Source organism: Macrobrachium nipponense, chromosome 11 (assembly GCF_015104395.2).
Source record: "Macrobrachium nipponense isolate FS-2020 chromosome 11, ASM1510439v2, whole genome shotgun sequence".
Taxonomy (NCBI): domain Eukaryota; kingdom Metazoa; phylum Arthropoda; class Malacostraca; order Decapoda; family Palaemonidae; genus Macrobrachium; species Macrobrachium nipponense.
Window position 1 is genome coordinate 45,728,380 of NC_061087.1, and position 15,938 is coordinate 45,744,317.

The 15,938-nt window shown below is 34.1% G+C and overlaps 1 protein-coding gene across 1 annotated transcript; it reads left to right on the forward strand.

Annotated features, from left to right (window-relative positions):
* Nucleotides 1–1,792: 1,792 nt before the first annotated feature.
* On the forward strand, nucleotides 1,793–15,611 carry LOC135205664 (techylectin-5A-like). The gene is made up of 4 exons (XM_064236512.1): nucleotides 1,793–1,937; nucleotides 13,695–13,908; nucleotides 14,020–14,414; nucleotides 15,026–15,611. Exons 2-4 carry the CDS (start codon nucleotides 13,696–13,698, stop codon nucleotides 15,189–15,191), a joined length of 774 nt encoding a protein of 257 aa, XP_064092582.1. The 5' UTR covers nucleotides 1,793–1,937; nucleotide 13,695; the 3' UTR covers nucleotides 15,192–15,611.
* The last annotated feature ends 327 nt before the right edge of the window (nucleotides 15,612–15,938 follow it).

Consider the following 15,938-nt stretch of genomic DNA (forward strand, 5'->3'; position numbering starts at 1 on the left):
ATAGACCTTGTAGAGGCCTATGACAGAGTGCCAAGGCAAGAAATATGGAGATGTTTGTGGGAGAAGATGGTGCCAGAAAAGTATGTCGGAATTATTCAGATGTACAGGTACGTATATACTAGAGTGAGGAGCAGTGTTGGAGAGACGGGTGGATTTGAGATAGGGAGTTGGATTACACCAGGGGTCAGCACTTAACCCATTCATCTTCAACATCGTGATGGATGTAATGACCAGGGATGTTAGAGAAGCAGTGCCATGATGCATATTATTTGCGGATGACATTGTGTTGTGTTCAGAGGGGAGGGAGGAGTTGGAGGGGAGGTTGGAGAAGTGGAGAGCAGCACTTGAGGAGAGAGGAATGAGAATAAGCAGATAAAAAACCGAATATATGTGTTCCAGATTGGTTGGGGATGAAATGAAGAAAGTACAGAAGTTCAAGTACTTAGGGTCCGTATTAGAGGATAGTGGAAGCATGGACCAAGAGGTGAGACATCGAATTAAGGCAGGATGAAATAACTGGAGGTCTGCATCAGGGGTCCTCTGTGAAAAGAGGGTCCCTCTGAAATTGAAAGGAAAGTTTCATAGGACGGTGGTCAGACCAGCAATGTTATATGGAACGGAAAGAGCAAGTATGAGGAAAAGAGAGGTGAAGAAGATGGGTGTAGCAGAAATGAGAATGTTCAGATGGATGTCGGGAGTAACAAGGGAAGATAGGATTAGAAATGAGCATATAAGAGGATCGACAAAGGTGGTTGAAATATCGAAGAAAATACAGGAGGGAAGGCTTTAGTGGTATGGACACCTGTTACGAAGGGAGGAACGTCATGTTGGAAGACATACGATGGAAATGGAAGTGTGGGGTAGAAGGAAGAAGGGAAGACCAAGAAAGAGATGGCGTGATTGTGTAGGGGAAGATATGGTATTAAAAGGTATAAAAGAGAACGAGGCACAGGACAGAAATCAATGGAGACGACTCATTCACAATGGCGACCCCATATAAAAATGGGTTTAAGCCAGGAGGAAGAAGATCTACTTAAAGAAATGTGTGCATTCTATTTACTTCACTTCGAGGGGCAAAATAGTTTTATTATTGTTATGACTGTCGTATATAACCAAATAATTAAGACTACAAAAGTATATAACCAAATAATTAAGACAACAAAGGCAAATAATTAAGACTACAAAAGTGGACATCATTATATATATTTATATATATCATATATATATATATATATATATATATATATATATATCATATATATATATATATATAATATATATATATATATATATATAATATATATTATATACATATATATATATATATATATATATATATATATATAAATAATGTATATATATATATATATATGTAATATATATATATATATATATATATATATATATATATATATATATATATATATATATATCTATATAAGGATTTAACGCTAAAAAAATCCGTCAGAAAAACAACAAAACAACAAACTCACTCCCTATTTACCCTGTAATATCAATTAAAAAGTTAAACAAAAATACAGATGAAAACACCCAAATAGTTCCACCAGGAATTCATCGTAACGTCGATATCAGGTTGCTTAACAGCATGAAAGAAACGCTGTCCGCTTTGCGATAGTAAGCTGATGGACTATTTACTTAGAATAAAGTGCTTAGAAATATTACAGTCTAAACATAACAAATTAAAGAGATGTTCTTAATGGGAAGCGAATCCCAGTTTTCATATAGCAAGGTATGATAGAGCAAAATCAGCCATCTGTTTAAGGGTTTCACGGTTTAGAATTGAAAGAACAATATTGTTGATCTTTTAGGGCATATAAAGAGCATCCTGAGGCGCAGCTTCTCAGTACGATTCTGTTTTTGGTCGAAGTTCTGCACCACCCGTGTTTGATCATCTGAAATTTACTTGAAAACTAGACGTATGTATATCTTCATTGTTATTCACAACAAGCAAATAACAAGCTTCTTATTCAACACGGACAATATTTCAATTTAATACTGAATTTACTGTGAAGACGCAAAGGCAACCAACTTTTGTTTCTAGATAGCAATGGTGTAACTGATTATTTGACAAAACTGGTAATGCCAGAGTCAATAAATTTGTGACAAGTGCCTGCATGGTATGTTGAGATGATGGAACGTTGATCTCATTTCCTAATCTTCCCATTCACAAACACGTCCTGCTGACTCTATGACCCTGCAGTTTCCCACACTTCTCGCACTGCATAAATCAGTTAGAAAAATTGCACGGAAGATATGTATCTGAAATAGTTTTCGATATCCCGTGAATCTGGATTAGTCTTCTTTGGTCACTCTTCCTCTCTCCCTCTCTCTGCCACATTACAAACACAATAAGCATTACATCATATTACCTATGTGTTACTCTATCTCTGTTTTTAAGTAACCAAATAGGTAAGTGTGTCAGTGTGTTAATTAATTATTCTTTTTTACCAGCAACTGTTGAACAATACGGGGTTAGGAAAGCACCCCTTGTAGAGGTTTGCAGTGTTGATAAATAAGCATTCTTGGAGCAGGACGTAAAATAACAAAGATTCAATAGAGGTATTCAAGGTCAACCTAGACGACAATGGCAGCAATTTAGATTAAGCATTATGATAGTTATAACAATTTGTGCAATGCTTTCAATGATAGAAAACGTTGTTCAGAAGAAATAATTGGTTTCGTAAAAGGTAAGAGACGACTGTATAGTATTCTGGAAAAAAAAAATTCTCTAATACAGTCTTAGCTGGACTAAATTTCGAATAATGCCAATTTTTCCATGTGACTCGCGACCTCTTCTCTGGAATCTAACTATGCCGGTTAGTTTGGAGTAGATTTATACTAAACGAACTCATCTTTTGTTTGTAATAAGGCCAGTTACTTACTTCCCTTTAGTTATTTAGTACTGTAATGGTGTCTTGCTGACCGGTGACGGGAGTAACCACTTTTTAGTAGATAACAGAGGATTGCAAACAAAAACGCAGATGAAATCATAGCTAGCAGAATCAAATGTTTGAAGGATCGACAAATGTTTCTGCTGAACAGTAGCACCAATATGCAGTAAATGTGTCTCGCTGTCGAACTTCTTAGTTCCAGAGTTTCTTTATTCCTTACACCGTTGGACTGTGAAACAGCCTCCCAGATGATGTCGTGTAACTTTTTTTATTAAAGACTTACAACCTTGAGATACATAAGTGTAGATTTACATAGTGAAAGTTGTACATAAACAAAGCGAAAATTATTTACAATTAGAAACTTTTATAAACTATTATTTTTTCTGAAGAAAATCTATTTTTTCTATAAAGGAACCGAAATTATTCTTTATTCTATTGCCATGTATTAAATCTAAATCTCTCCTGTAATTATTGATATTATTAATAGGTAAACTTATGATATTTACTACCATATTCAAATCATTTCTAGTACACCATATCGTATATATATAAGAACACAATAAAAATATACACACATCCCTCCTACAATTATCTTTGGTATTTAAGTCATAATATAAAAATTTTGTATTGTTCTCCGGCTCAAAATTACAAGCGTTTTTAAGTACACTTCTCGGCCATTTGAAAACTGGTTCAGTTCTTTTACAAAAGTAAAAAAGGTAAATAGCACTTTCCTCTATGTTACATATTTTACATAAGGAATTGCTTGATAAATTTAAAAAGTGAAGACGTTTTTTCACAGGTAGTACATCATGAAGATGCTTAAAGATAATCTTCTTTCCCAAGAAACGTTCAATATCACAAAAATTTTTCCGCATTACTTTCCAGTCAAATGAAGGATATTTATATTCTACACTCTTATTAGATAACATTGGAAAATTATGAACCTCCTTTAATTTAACTATGAAGCCAACAGTATAACTGTAATATGGTGTGGGATAGCAAAATACTTGTGGAGCTTTAAAGTCTAAGTCAAAGAACTTACACAACCTAAAGTAACAATAATGCAAAATTAAGCTCTGAGGACCCTTATTCAATATGACAGTTTTTAAAAAGGTATTAACAATAATAGTATTAGCTTTAGCTCTCACATCGAAAACAGCCAAACCACCTTCAGTCCTACCTCTAGTCATTGTAGATCGTTTAATTGGTTCATTTCTACCACCCCAAATATCTGAAAACTAGTCTCTCAACTCTAATGCCATAATTATGAGTTAAGGGATACAATAATTTTGCATTATTGTACCATACTTTTGCCATAATGCACGCATTTGAATATGACGTCCTCTGAAAAAGGTTCAATTTCCTTGCATGAAGCACTTTCAAATGGTTATCCATTTTACTTATGATATGTCCCCAATTATTCTTTAGACTTTCCTTATAATCATTACAATGATGGATACCTAGCGTGAACAAAGAAGTAACATTCTGCCTTATCCATGTAAGGGGCCAGTCCCTTTTATTCTTCCAACCACCCATACTGAATGGTCTTGACTTTTCATTTCTATTAATTTTGCTATTTGTACCTAACACAAATCTTCTGTTGTGATTATTATATTATCATCATCAGCATAACCAACTGCTTTGAGAGTAGTGTGATCAGGTAAGACAAAGGGTTTCACATTAATATTTTCCTTAATTGTTATAAAGAACGATTCTTGATAGATTGCATATAACATCATGCTAAGTGGACAGCCTTGCCCGACTGACCTTATTATTGGGAAAAAGGAAGTTATATTATTATTTACACACATTGCACTTTCTATTTGATAATATAGCATACGTATTTTCCCTACAAATTCGTCTCCAAACCCTAGACACTTCAAAGACCTAAACAAAAATTCTGTATTAATCATATCAAAAGCCTTGTACCAGTCTAATTTAAGAAAGGCAGCGTTCATATCAGTAGAATTAACATAATACATAACATCCCTGATAAACTTATTATATTGAACAATGCTTCGTTCTGGAATACAGCAAAACTGACTATACTCTGTTTTTTTTCATCTGTCCATCCGCCTGTGGTGTTTTAGTATGGTAACACTACGTCCCGGGCTTTGGATAGTTACATTCAGCTTAAATTCAACAATTATAATAATATCCTATTTCGAATATTAACGGTGTAATTCGAATACTGTAAATTATTAAAACACTTTTCAGTTGCAAATGTACACCCAGATATCCTATCTAAAGCCCGGGACGCAGTGTTACCATACAAAACACCACAGGCGGGTGGACAGATGGAAAAAAACAGAGTATAGTATCATTCACTTTGTCTAAGACTTCTTTCAGAAATTATTTTATAATCAACACAAAGGAGAGAAATTGGTCTCCAATTCTTCTACTCTTTTTCGTCTCCGCCTTTATGAATAAGTGTAATGACTCCTTTCCTTTGCGAACCTGAAATCACCTTATTTCTCATTGCATATTTTACCAATGAAGAAAAATCATCCCCAACTACGTCCCAATTCTCTAAATAAAACTCCTCTGGCAGAACATCGATTCCAGGTGTACGATTCTTCTTAAAACTTTTGGTAACTTTCAAAATTTCCCCTTTTGAATAATCCTTATTTAACTCTTCCCTATCACTGTCATCAAGTTTTATTTTTAAGAAGGATAAAAAATGTTCTTGCATTTCATTATTAACTGTCCATTGAGCTATATAACTCAGAATAAAAGGAATTAACATAATTATTTATACCATCCGAGAATTGAAGTTTATTCCCCTTATTATCTTTTAAACAAGTAATTACTTTCTTTACAATAAATTCTTGCTGTTTAGCTATTACAAATTTTGAAACGTTCTCATCATTTTGAAGATTTAGCAAACGGGATCGAACCTTGATACCTTTTGCAAACTCATCTATTATTTCCTCAATTTTATTTTTCCCATTATTGATTTCTATCGTGTTAGGATTTCCGGTCTGATAAGAAGCCTCATACAAGTATCGTAATCTGCTTTCTAACAAGATTGACATACCAAATTTCTGTTGTTTCTTAAAAGAACATGCTTTCATATAGAACTTTTTAACTTCCTCTTTAACCAGATTATCCCACCACAGTAATATATAAGCATAGTCATCCCTTTTCCTCTGTAACTCAGTCAACTTTTGTTTAAAGATTTCTTTGATTTCGGTGTCTTTTAGAACTGAACAATTAAGCTTCCAGTAAGATTTCCCTAACTGTACTACATCAGGTAATCTTATATCACACAGGAAACAAGAGGGGTCTGAAAACGACACTGGAACAGTTTCAGTTTCTGTGACACTATTTCTGTCTATCTGCATATAAATCCTGTCCAAACGCGCAGCATAGTTCCCCCTAACAAATGTGTACTCGGATGTTATGGACTTCCTTTATCTTCACAGCATCAACAATATTCTTCAAACCATTCGAAAAACAATAATTTTTTGGATGTGAAGAGTCCTTATCATTAATGATACAATTCCAATCTCCCCCAATAATCGCCTTATCACAATTATTCTGTATTAGTGATAACAAATCCTTCTCAAAATAATCCCTCTCTCTCTCTATATGGAATTTATTTCCTGAATGAGCATATATTGTTCACAATATCTATAACCTTGCTTTGATACTTTAACGAAACTTTACATAGTCTTGACGTTGGAGTGTTAAATACACGTTGTTTTCCAATTACTTACAGAATATTCCTTAGTAAACTATTGTACTGCAGTCCTTCCCTTAATTAATTTGATACTTGGATTTAATATATGATTTGTTTTTTTTTTTTAATAAAAAACCGCAATTCAACAAACCCCCAAAAAAAACAAGAGAAACTATGGACGTCACATTATGTTCTTGGGGCAGGGGAAATTAACCGTAAGTATATCTCATTATAATTAATGAAAGAGTGTAGTTTAGCCTGCTTGATAAAACTAGACAAACCATTAATATTAAGGGTTGCAATACGTAAGAAGATAATTTTTTTTATAAATGATGACAAACATTATTACAAATCAACCAAGTTATCTGTAAACATTGGGGCTTCTTCGGCACGAATTTGTTTGTTGTTTCTGTATATTCTAGATATTCATCGTCTTTTTCCCCCCGAAACTTATCATCACTAGAACGTTTAACATTACACTCCGTATGTACTTTCCTCCTTTTAGTCTCCTTGTCTTTCGACGTAAATGTCTCAACCGATCTTTTCAACTCTAGGGAACCCTGAGTTCTCTTAGATTGTACCTTATTATTTTTTTTTCTGATTACTAATTTCCCGTTACCCTCAACTGAAGAAATCAATATCATACTTGTCGTTTCCATCCATACTATCAGCCACTAATGCTGTTTTGATCCCTTGTATTGAACCTTCAGTATAAGAAGAATTGTCATCTTCACCTTTCCCAACATCAGGTGTATTTTCCTCACTAGAGGAAATAACTGGAATAGCTCTTTATGTACCAAACATCCTTATTTATAATCCATATGTACATCGGCCACGGTTTTGTTTATCGGTAACACATTTGTACTACTCTTCTCATCAATATTTTTCCCTTCTAAATCATAAAACCACAGCTATCTCAACTACTTTTGGCTTTAATAGTCGCCCAGACTCTTCAACTTTGAGTTTGTTTTTCAAAGTGGCTTTATTTGTGGGAGTAGACATTTCACTAGACTCTGTGAACAATGATATAGGTATTGGAGCAAGTTCATGTGCTATGACATCACTAAAATCAACATTGCGAATTACAGTTGAACCTATCACCCTGGAGTATATCAGTTCTGTATCATACAAAGGCATTTCACCGATGTGAAACCTTTTTTTTATTTTTTTTTTTTTTTTTTTTACACTGCAGCTATAGAAACCACCTGAAATTAAGCATATTATGAAAATAATAAATAACTATAACCATTATTTTTTACCTGTCTTTTGTGTCATATTTAACCTTATTTTCACTCTCTTCTTTCTGGAAGGTTTTTGGCCACATTGGATTCTTCTCAATGAATGAAGAATTATCAATTATTAGTTGACTGCACGTGTGAAGATTTATAGTGCATCTCTTGATGCTTTGTTGATTCAGTGCATTACTAATAATGCCTGATGGACCATGGCCTTACCTCATGAAAGTAGCCACTATAAACATGTCAGACCACATGCCATTCCATAAACCTACAGTATGGCAAGTGACATGATTTCCTTTCAAGAATTTGACCTGGATATCTTCTGGAAGCCTTTGCGTTTCACATAAGTAATGTAGTGCATATCTGGCATAGTTTGTGTTTGGCTGCGTAAAAATATGGTAACATAGATTCGACAGACCATAGGTGCAGCAGCTAGTCCCCTTCTTGCTCTGCTCTCAGAGATATCACCATGATCATAACAGGCTTAATTAAATTGTATACCCAAAGTTTTACTGTTTTGCCTCTGGTAGAACAGGCTTCATGATCTGCTATTAAGTCCCTATAGGTAGATTTTGTACATATATGGGATGCAGTATTTATTCTACTACTATGCACAGGGATTTGACATTATTTTGGAAGTCTGTAGTTCTGTGAATTACTGAATTCATAATTATAATTTCTAACGCATATCCAACACATGTTTAAGAGCTATCTGGTAAATACATTTCAAAAACGAAAAAGACAAAAAAATTTACATGGTATTAGTGCCGATCTAAAATTTATGCCAAAAATAATTATTCGGTCGTTTAAAAAAAATCCCCATTGGTAACAAGGTGTCACCCGGCATTTCATGGCTCTCTATATCCTAATAGGATCGAAACAATGAGAAAACATCAGATTTTCACCATTATCCATTCCAATGAAATTATGCCATTTCACTGGGAAAAAGAACACAATATAGATTTGGAAGATATGAGCTTTTTGTACAGGAACACAAACAAAGCGGCCAGACTGATTATAGAGAATGCCTTCATGACATGCGCAAACGATGTATTGAAGGCAACACTGGAAACAGACTTGAAGATAGCCAACAAAATTTTTTTTTATTTTTTTGTTTTACAATGGAAAAGAGGCGCAAAAACACAAGAGAACAAAGGGACATTACCCATCTGGAAGAAGCGGAAGGCAGAGAAAGGCAAAGTTCATGAGGGGGAGGCTACCCAGGAGAATAAGGGTAATTATATGATTAAGGAAGCCAGCATACGGAATTCCCCCCCACTCCCCCATACATATAAATACAGCAGGACTACTACGTGTCCGCCATTCAACAGAGACTTGACAATGAGGACTGTTAGTCCTGGAAAGCTTGTAACTTATTAAATAAATATCTCCCCTAGATACAATCCACTTTCAATGAGGTCCTGTTGGTAATTGTATTGAAGCATATAAAAATTGTGTAAGTGATATTGTTAAAATATATATATATAGATATATATATTATATATATATATATATAGATATATATATATATATATATATATATATATATATATATATATATATATATATATATAGTTTATAGATATCTATATATATATATATATATGATTATATATATAGATATAGATATCTATAGCTATATACAATATATATATATATATATATATAGATATAGTATATATATATATATATATATATATATATATATATGATATATATATATATATATACATATATATATATATATATATATATATTGTATATATTATATGTATATATATATATATAATATATATATATATATATATATGTGTGTGTGTGTGTGTGTGTGTGTGTGTGTGTGTGCGTGTGTTTGTGTATATTTTATTTCAAATCATGAAAAAGGTAAAAACGTTATGATTAAACGAACAAAGTTATCCACAAATGAGAAGTGAAACAATTGAGATGCTAAGTACTTTCATCTTATTACCAAGACATATTGATGCTCTATTTTTGCATATTACTGAAAAGTCCCAGTGAGTAAATTGGATGCAAAGCAATGGAATATTACAAAGTAATGAAACTATTTCTGTGAACTTGTTTGAATCCTTTATGATCCTGCTGACCTCTGAGAAGAACCCACTATCCAGGAGTTCAGGGACCACGAGTCATTGTTTTTCTCAAATATCTTTCAAACTGATTATTTGATTAGTATGGTGACTTTGACACAGTGGATAAGATATGTCATACTAATTTTTGGTAATATAGTGCATTGTCAAATGGTGCTAGTTCAGGCGTTTACTCCTGACTTTTAAAGGCAAGGTCGCATGAGTCAGCAGGACTAAAATACAGAATCAAACGTCCGCTATCCCCTATCCCTTCCTTCTCCCTCCCTCCATCCCTCCCTCACTCTCTCTCACTCTTTCTTTATCGCTGTTTTTCTTATCTCTCCTCCCAATAACGCTCTATAATTTACAAAATACAATAAAATACTGTTTTCCATGATATTTTTCAATACCAGCAGATAATTGGAGAGTTCATAATGAAATGGATAACGAAGTTTCACGTAACGACCATAATACTGGTTAATTTTTCCCAATAGTAAAGCCAAGAGATATAAGGTCTACCCAATTGAGTGGAGTCAACTCCCACCGGGGCTAGCTACATAGGTGATGACGTATCATGGAGATACTTGCTCACCATCGTTTTCTTTACGGGAATTCACCTGCTGATGCAATAAGGAGGTAGACAAAGCTCCGCCTATTTGGGGGATTAGGGGGAAGTAAACAGAACTTTTTCTCTTGGCCTTGATTAAAATTATCCTTGGCTGTCAAGTAATACTGCGATGATAAGGAGATGTCTGTTGGCAGCCACATATACAAAATGGAGAGTGTTGACAATAAATTAAGGATTAATTTATTTTCAAAAACTTCATGGGATTAAGACGAGAGCATTCTTGATTATACTGGGCTGTAGGTTAATTAAGCTGTGTGATTTCATTTTAGTTGCCTTACCTCACCTACTCGTAGGCAACACACTGATACGAGGGTTAAAGAATTTAAGAGATCGTGATAGTAGATGCCAAGACCAAAAGAAAGAGAAGGTCTGCTCACTTCCCTCAAAATCCCCCTGTAGGCGGAGCTTGGTCTACCTCCTTATTGCGTCACCAGGTGAGTTGTCGTAACAAAAACGAGCAGGTACCTCTAAGATACGTCATCGTATATGTAGTTATCCCAGGTTGGAGGCAACTCCAGCCAATTGGGTAGACCTAGTCTCTCTTGGCCTTGGCAGATGCATTATACTGGGTGAATAGGGTGAAGGTCATAATGCTCTTTAGCCTACTCCCATTTGAACAACTTAAGAAAATAGGATAACAGTAATTAAATGAACACTGAATCTACGAAAAGCAACATATTTTTAACTTCCAATATTACTCAGTAATAGGCAGGAATGGGGGCGCCGGAGACTGGGAGGCCAGGAAAGTGAGTTGAGGGGGAGATGGGAAAAGGTGAGAGGTAGAGAGGGACAGGATGGGGATAAAGGACGTTCGAATGCGTAGGTTGGCAATGCTTGGCAACAATAAGCAAGTTAGGAGTAAACGCCTTAACTAATGCCGTTTGATGATGCAAAAATTAGCAGGAGGTGTCTCATACAATGTGTCAAAGTTCCAATTCGATCAAATTAGTTTGAAAGATATTTGAGAAAAACAATGACTCACGGTTCTTGAAATGGATAGCAAATATAAACCAAGAACTTTTCTTTTGACACTGTAATAGAAATTTACTATAAGTTCCCAAAGGATTTGAAAGAGAGAATAAAGAGTATTACCAAAAGGTAGATTTGACCACTCTGTGACATCCCAATCTTGTTTTATTCCCTTAGTCTTATCCCGTCTTATATATATATATATATATATATATATAGATATTATATATATATTATATATATATATATATATATATATACTATACTATATATATATATATATATATATATATTATATATATTATTGACCTAACATCTGTTATACTTTAATTGCTGTGACCATGTCTTGGTAATAAGACAAAAGTACTTAACATCTCATTTGTTTCACTTTGTTCTGTAACTTTATTCGTATAATCATTATGTGTTTAACATTTCTTGATTTAAAAAACAAATACACACACATGCGCGCATATATCTATCTATCTATCTATCTATATCTATATATATATATACATACATATATATATATATATATATATATATTTATATATATGTTATATATGTGTGTGTGTGCGTGTGCGTGTATGTGTGTGGGTATGAGAGAGTGGGTGTGTGTCTGTGTTTATGAAGTTCATGGTATATCTCAGTGGTATGGATGTCATCAATAAATAACCATCACATATGGTTGCAAAGTAGCACCAAACAAGGATACTTGTAGACTTAGGCTAAGTAATGTTAGTGTAAAGTTGTGAAAACCTCTTATTTAGCAATTAGTACACTAGTCTAAGAACGTGACTCATTTGTTTTGTCAATGCCATCATTGAATTATTTCATTTGCACAGGATGTTTATGATACAATGCAAAACATCCTTGGTAGTAACAGTGGTATTAATCTTCAATTTCGAGACTGTTTCAGCTTTCTCAAAATCTCAGACTTTATGGTTTGACGTCGGGTCACAAATTCGTAACTGCCGAAATGTACAAAAGACAAGGCAACACCTCCAGTGAAAGCATGATTTTCCCCTACAAATGTTGTCCTGATGTCCCCCATTTGGCAAAAGAATTACAATATATCATCAATATTAATGATGTATAATTATATGTGTTTCATGAGACTGCATGTGTTGTTGCTATAATCGAGAATATTTCAAAATATCTTTTCAATCAGGTCTTCTATGACATGAAGACAGAATGAGGGTGGATGGACTGCTTTCCTACACCTTGCTACATGGATATTTTGCATATAATTCATAAGGTTATTTGATCGAAGATTACAAGGGTTGATCAGATTATTAAACTATTTAAACTGGTGTACTCTATCTAATCTGCGTTTTCCTCTTTGCTGCCATTTCTAGTTTCTTCAGTCCTTAGCTGAGTAAGGACAAGAAAGAGACGTCGGAACCTGATCCTGGTTATAACAAGATGATTTTACCTTAGGATTTTAGTTCACCTTAACATGATAGCTATATTGGGACTTTGTAACTGCTTTAATTCTTTGATTTATGACTATTAAACCGACTTGAGGGTGATACTGATTAGACTGAATATCTTGTACTTTGTCATCATGTTCAGACTCTGGTAACACTCGTAATATGATAAACTAGTGACAATCAGCCTCTGGCAAAGACATCGTTTATAGTCAAATTAGGATTTCGTTGAATATCATCAATTCTGATGATTATATAACATTTTCTTCTCTTTGTTATAGTTATAGATTGCCAAGTGGATCTCCTCAAAATTACAAAGTACGTCAACTCTGTAAAGTTAGTGATTCTCACCTTCGAGTAATGTTAAACACTGATCTAGCATTAGTAATTTCTGAGCGATATTCTTACCTGCTTGTTTTTTCACTTGTGTAATGATTGTACTGCCAATAATTTTTTTTTAATTTTACCTGTTGTTTAGGCGTTCCCAGCTGTGTGCTGCTTTAGCATTGTTCTGTAAATTCTTTGGAAAAATCAACTTTCAAGAGTGAGGAAGAGGATGATATGTATTCATTTGCAATGGTTGAAATACTTTCTTCTGAAAAGTCCAATTCTACAGCCTGGACTGCACTCTTTGAGAAAATGCCGCGGAATAAAGATAGTGTAAATTACCAAACAAGTTCTTACATAGAGATTAGAACACAGATTTAACAACTTGACTCAATGTCATCATTTAATTATTACTTCTGTACAGGATGTTTATGACGCAATGGAAAACAGCCTTAGTAGTGGCATTGGTATTAACCTTGAATTTCGAGATGGTTCCTGCTTTCCCAAAATCTCAGATTCTATGGTTTGACGTCGGACCACAAATTCGTAACTGCCGAGATGTACAAAGACAAGGCAACACCACTAGTGGAATCTACATGATTTTCCCCTACAAATGTTGTCCTGATGTCCCTCTTCAGGTAAATGAATTACAAAATATCATCTGCATAGATGTTATAATTAGATGTTTAATTAGACTGCAGTATGTTGTTGCTATCCTCGAGAGTATTTCAAATTATCTTTTCAACCAGGTCTTCTGTGACATGGAGACAGATGGTGGTGGATGGACTGTCATTCAACGTCGGGATGACATTGAACCAAGAGAAGACTTCTATCGTACCTGGATGCAATATGCCCTTGGCTTTGGTAACTTGAAGGGAGAATTCTGGTTAGGAAATGACAACATCCACGCCTTAACGGATCAGACGCTGAATGAAATAAGATTCGATTTAGCTGACTTTAAGGACAATACAAGATGGGCCAATTACAAGTTCTTCTATGTCCACGACCGAAGTTCGTCTTACAAACTGGAGGTTGTGGAATTCAGTGGAGATGCTGGTGATGCCTTTACAACCCACAGTGGAGCGACGTTTTCGGCTAAAGACATCGATAACGATGCACATCCTACAGAAAGCTGTTCAGTTGTGTAAGTTTATTGATATAGTGCTGTGAAAATTGCTTTAGTCATTACTTTCATGCGGAATAGACGGTTTTTTTTTTTGGTGGGTGGGGGGGGGGGGAAAGTCATTTGGTAAATGTTCAAAAGTTGCCAGTATCCCACATTGGATAACAATATAGTTTTTATAGTGTATTTCCACGAGTTTTTAACGAATTTGATGTGGATTTACGTCGGAAATCCATAGTTTTGGAGTTAACGACATCCGAACTACAACTCCGCAAATATGTATTTCCGACAAATTAATTATTTAAGAAAATATTGGTTTGCAACTAATGGCGTTGGGGTTCAGAATGTTAGCTTTGAGGAGCTCTATACAGTTGTGTAGGTTATATGGCTCTATCGTATATTGGTCACTTGTAAACCATTACCAGTAATTTATATTACTTATCATTTATATTATTTATCATGTCTCACAATCTTACTTAGGAGAGATTGTGAGACATGATAAATGATATTTTTCCTTCCAATGTCTATTCAATCTCATTTCAAAAGAGCAAACAAATAAAGTTCTCTTGATGAAATCCTTTAGATTCTCTACCCAGCTTTGGTGCTTATTAAGTTGGTATTAATCTTTTCAGGTACAAAGGGGCCTGGTGGTACACGTCTTGCCATGCATCAAACCTTAATGGGAAGTATCTCTCTGGAAACCACACATCCTATGCCGATGGGGTAAACTGGTCCGGATGGCTTGGTCATTATTACTCTCTTAAGAAGACAGAGATGAAAATTAGACCTGTTTATTAAGACTTGGATTTTTCTTCTCGACATATTCATCTAAAGGACAGATAGCAGAAACTACTACCATTAATCTTCATTTCGCTTAGCTCTTCTAACATGTGCGTGCTAAAGAACAAAAAAATATCGTATGAAGACAAGTAGACATTAATTCACAAAAGGTATTCCTTTCGCCTTACTAAAAGTAGAGGATAAATAGGTTCTAGCAGTCAGTTACATTTATAGAATAATAGCAGACATTTCTGTTAAAATACAATAAAAAAAATCTACCCATCTTTTCCCAAAACCTGTAATGTTATGATGTGAAAGTTTACTTTTTAACTCAAGTAGCACAGACAAAACGTATTAATGCTGATAATAGTAATGATTATTGTGAAAATAATATGACCTAGAAACATTATTTTAATATAATAAAGAGAAGGGAAATTATTGCTAGTTTTTTCTTCCTTAAAACTGCCCACAGACAGCCTAGTGATCAAACATCGTCAGTGCTGCTTTCGATTCCCACCGTCGAGAGTTCGAGTCTCACTGGTGACGAATCGCTTGTCTTACGATTCCTCCTCTGTGTTGTTCCAAAGATTGAGTGAATTTGATATGAAACGAAATTTAGAGCTTAATTTTTATATATTATATATATATATATATAGATATATATATATATATATATATATATATATATGTATATGTATATATATATATACTATATATATATATATATATATATATATATATATACGTATACGTATATATAGACAT

Bases quoted from the DNA above. Each gene is read 5' to 3' on its own strand.
- LOC135205664 (XM_064236512.1), top strand. From the start codon at position 13,696: ATGTTTATGACGCAATGGAAAACAGCCTTAGTAGTGGCATTGGTATTA. The intron at 13,909-14,019 runs GTAAATGAATTA...CTTTTCAACCAG, and splicing joins GTCCTGATGTCCCTCTTCAG to GTCTTCTGTGACATGGAGAC. The intron at 14,415-15,025 runs GTAAGTTTATTG...TAATCTTTTCAG, and splicing joins ACAGAAAGCTGTTCAGTTGT to GTACAAAGGGGCCTGGTGGT.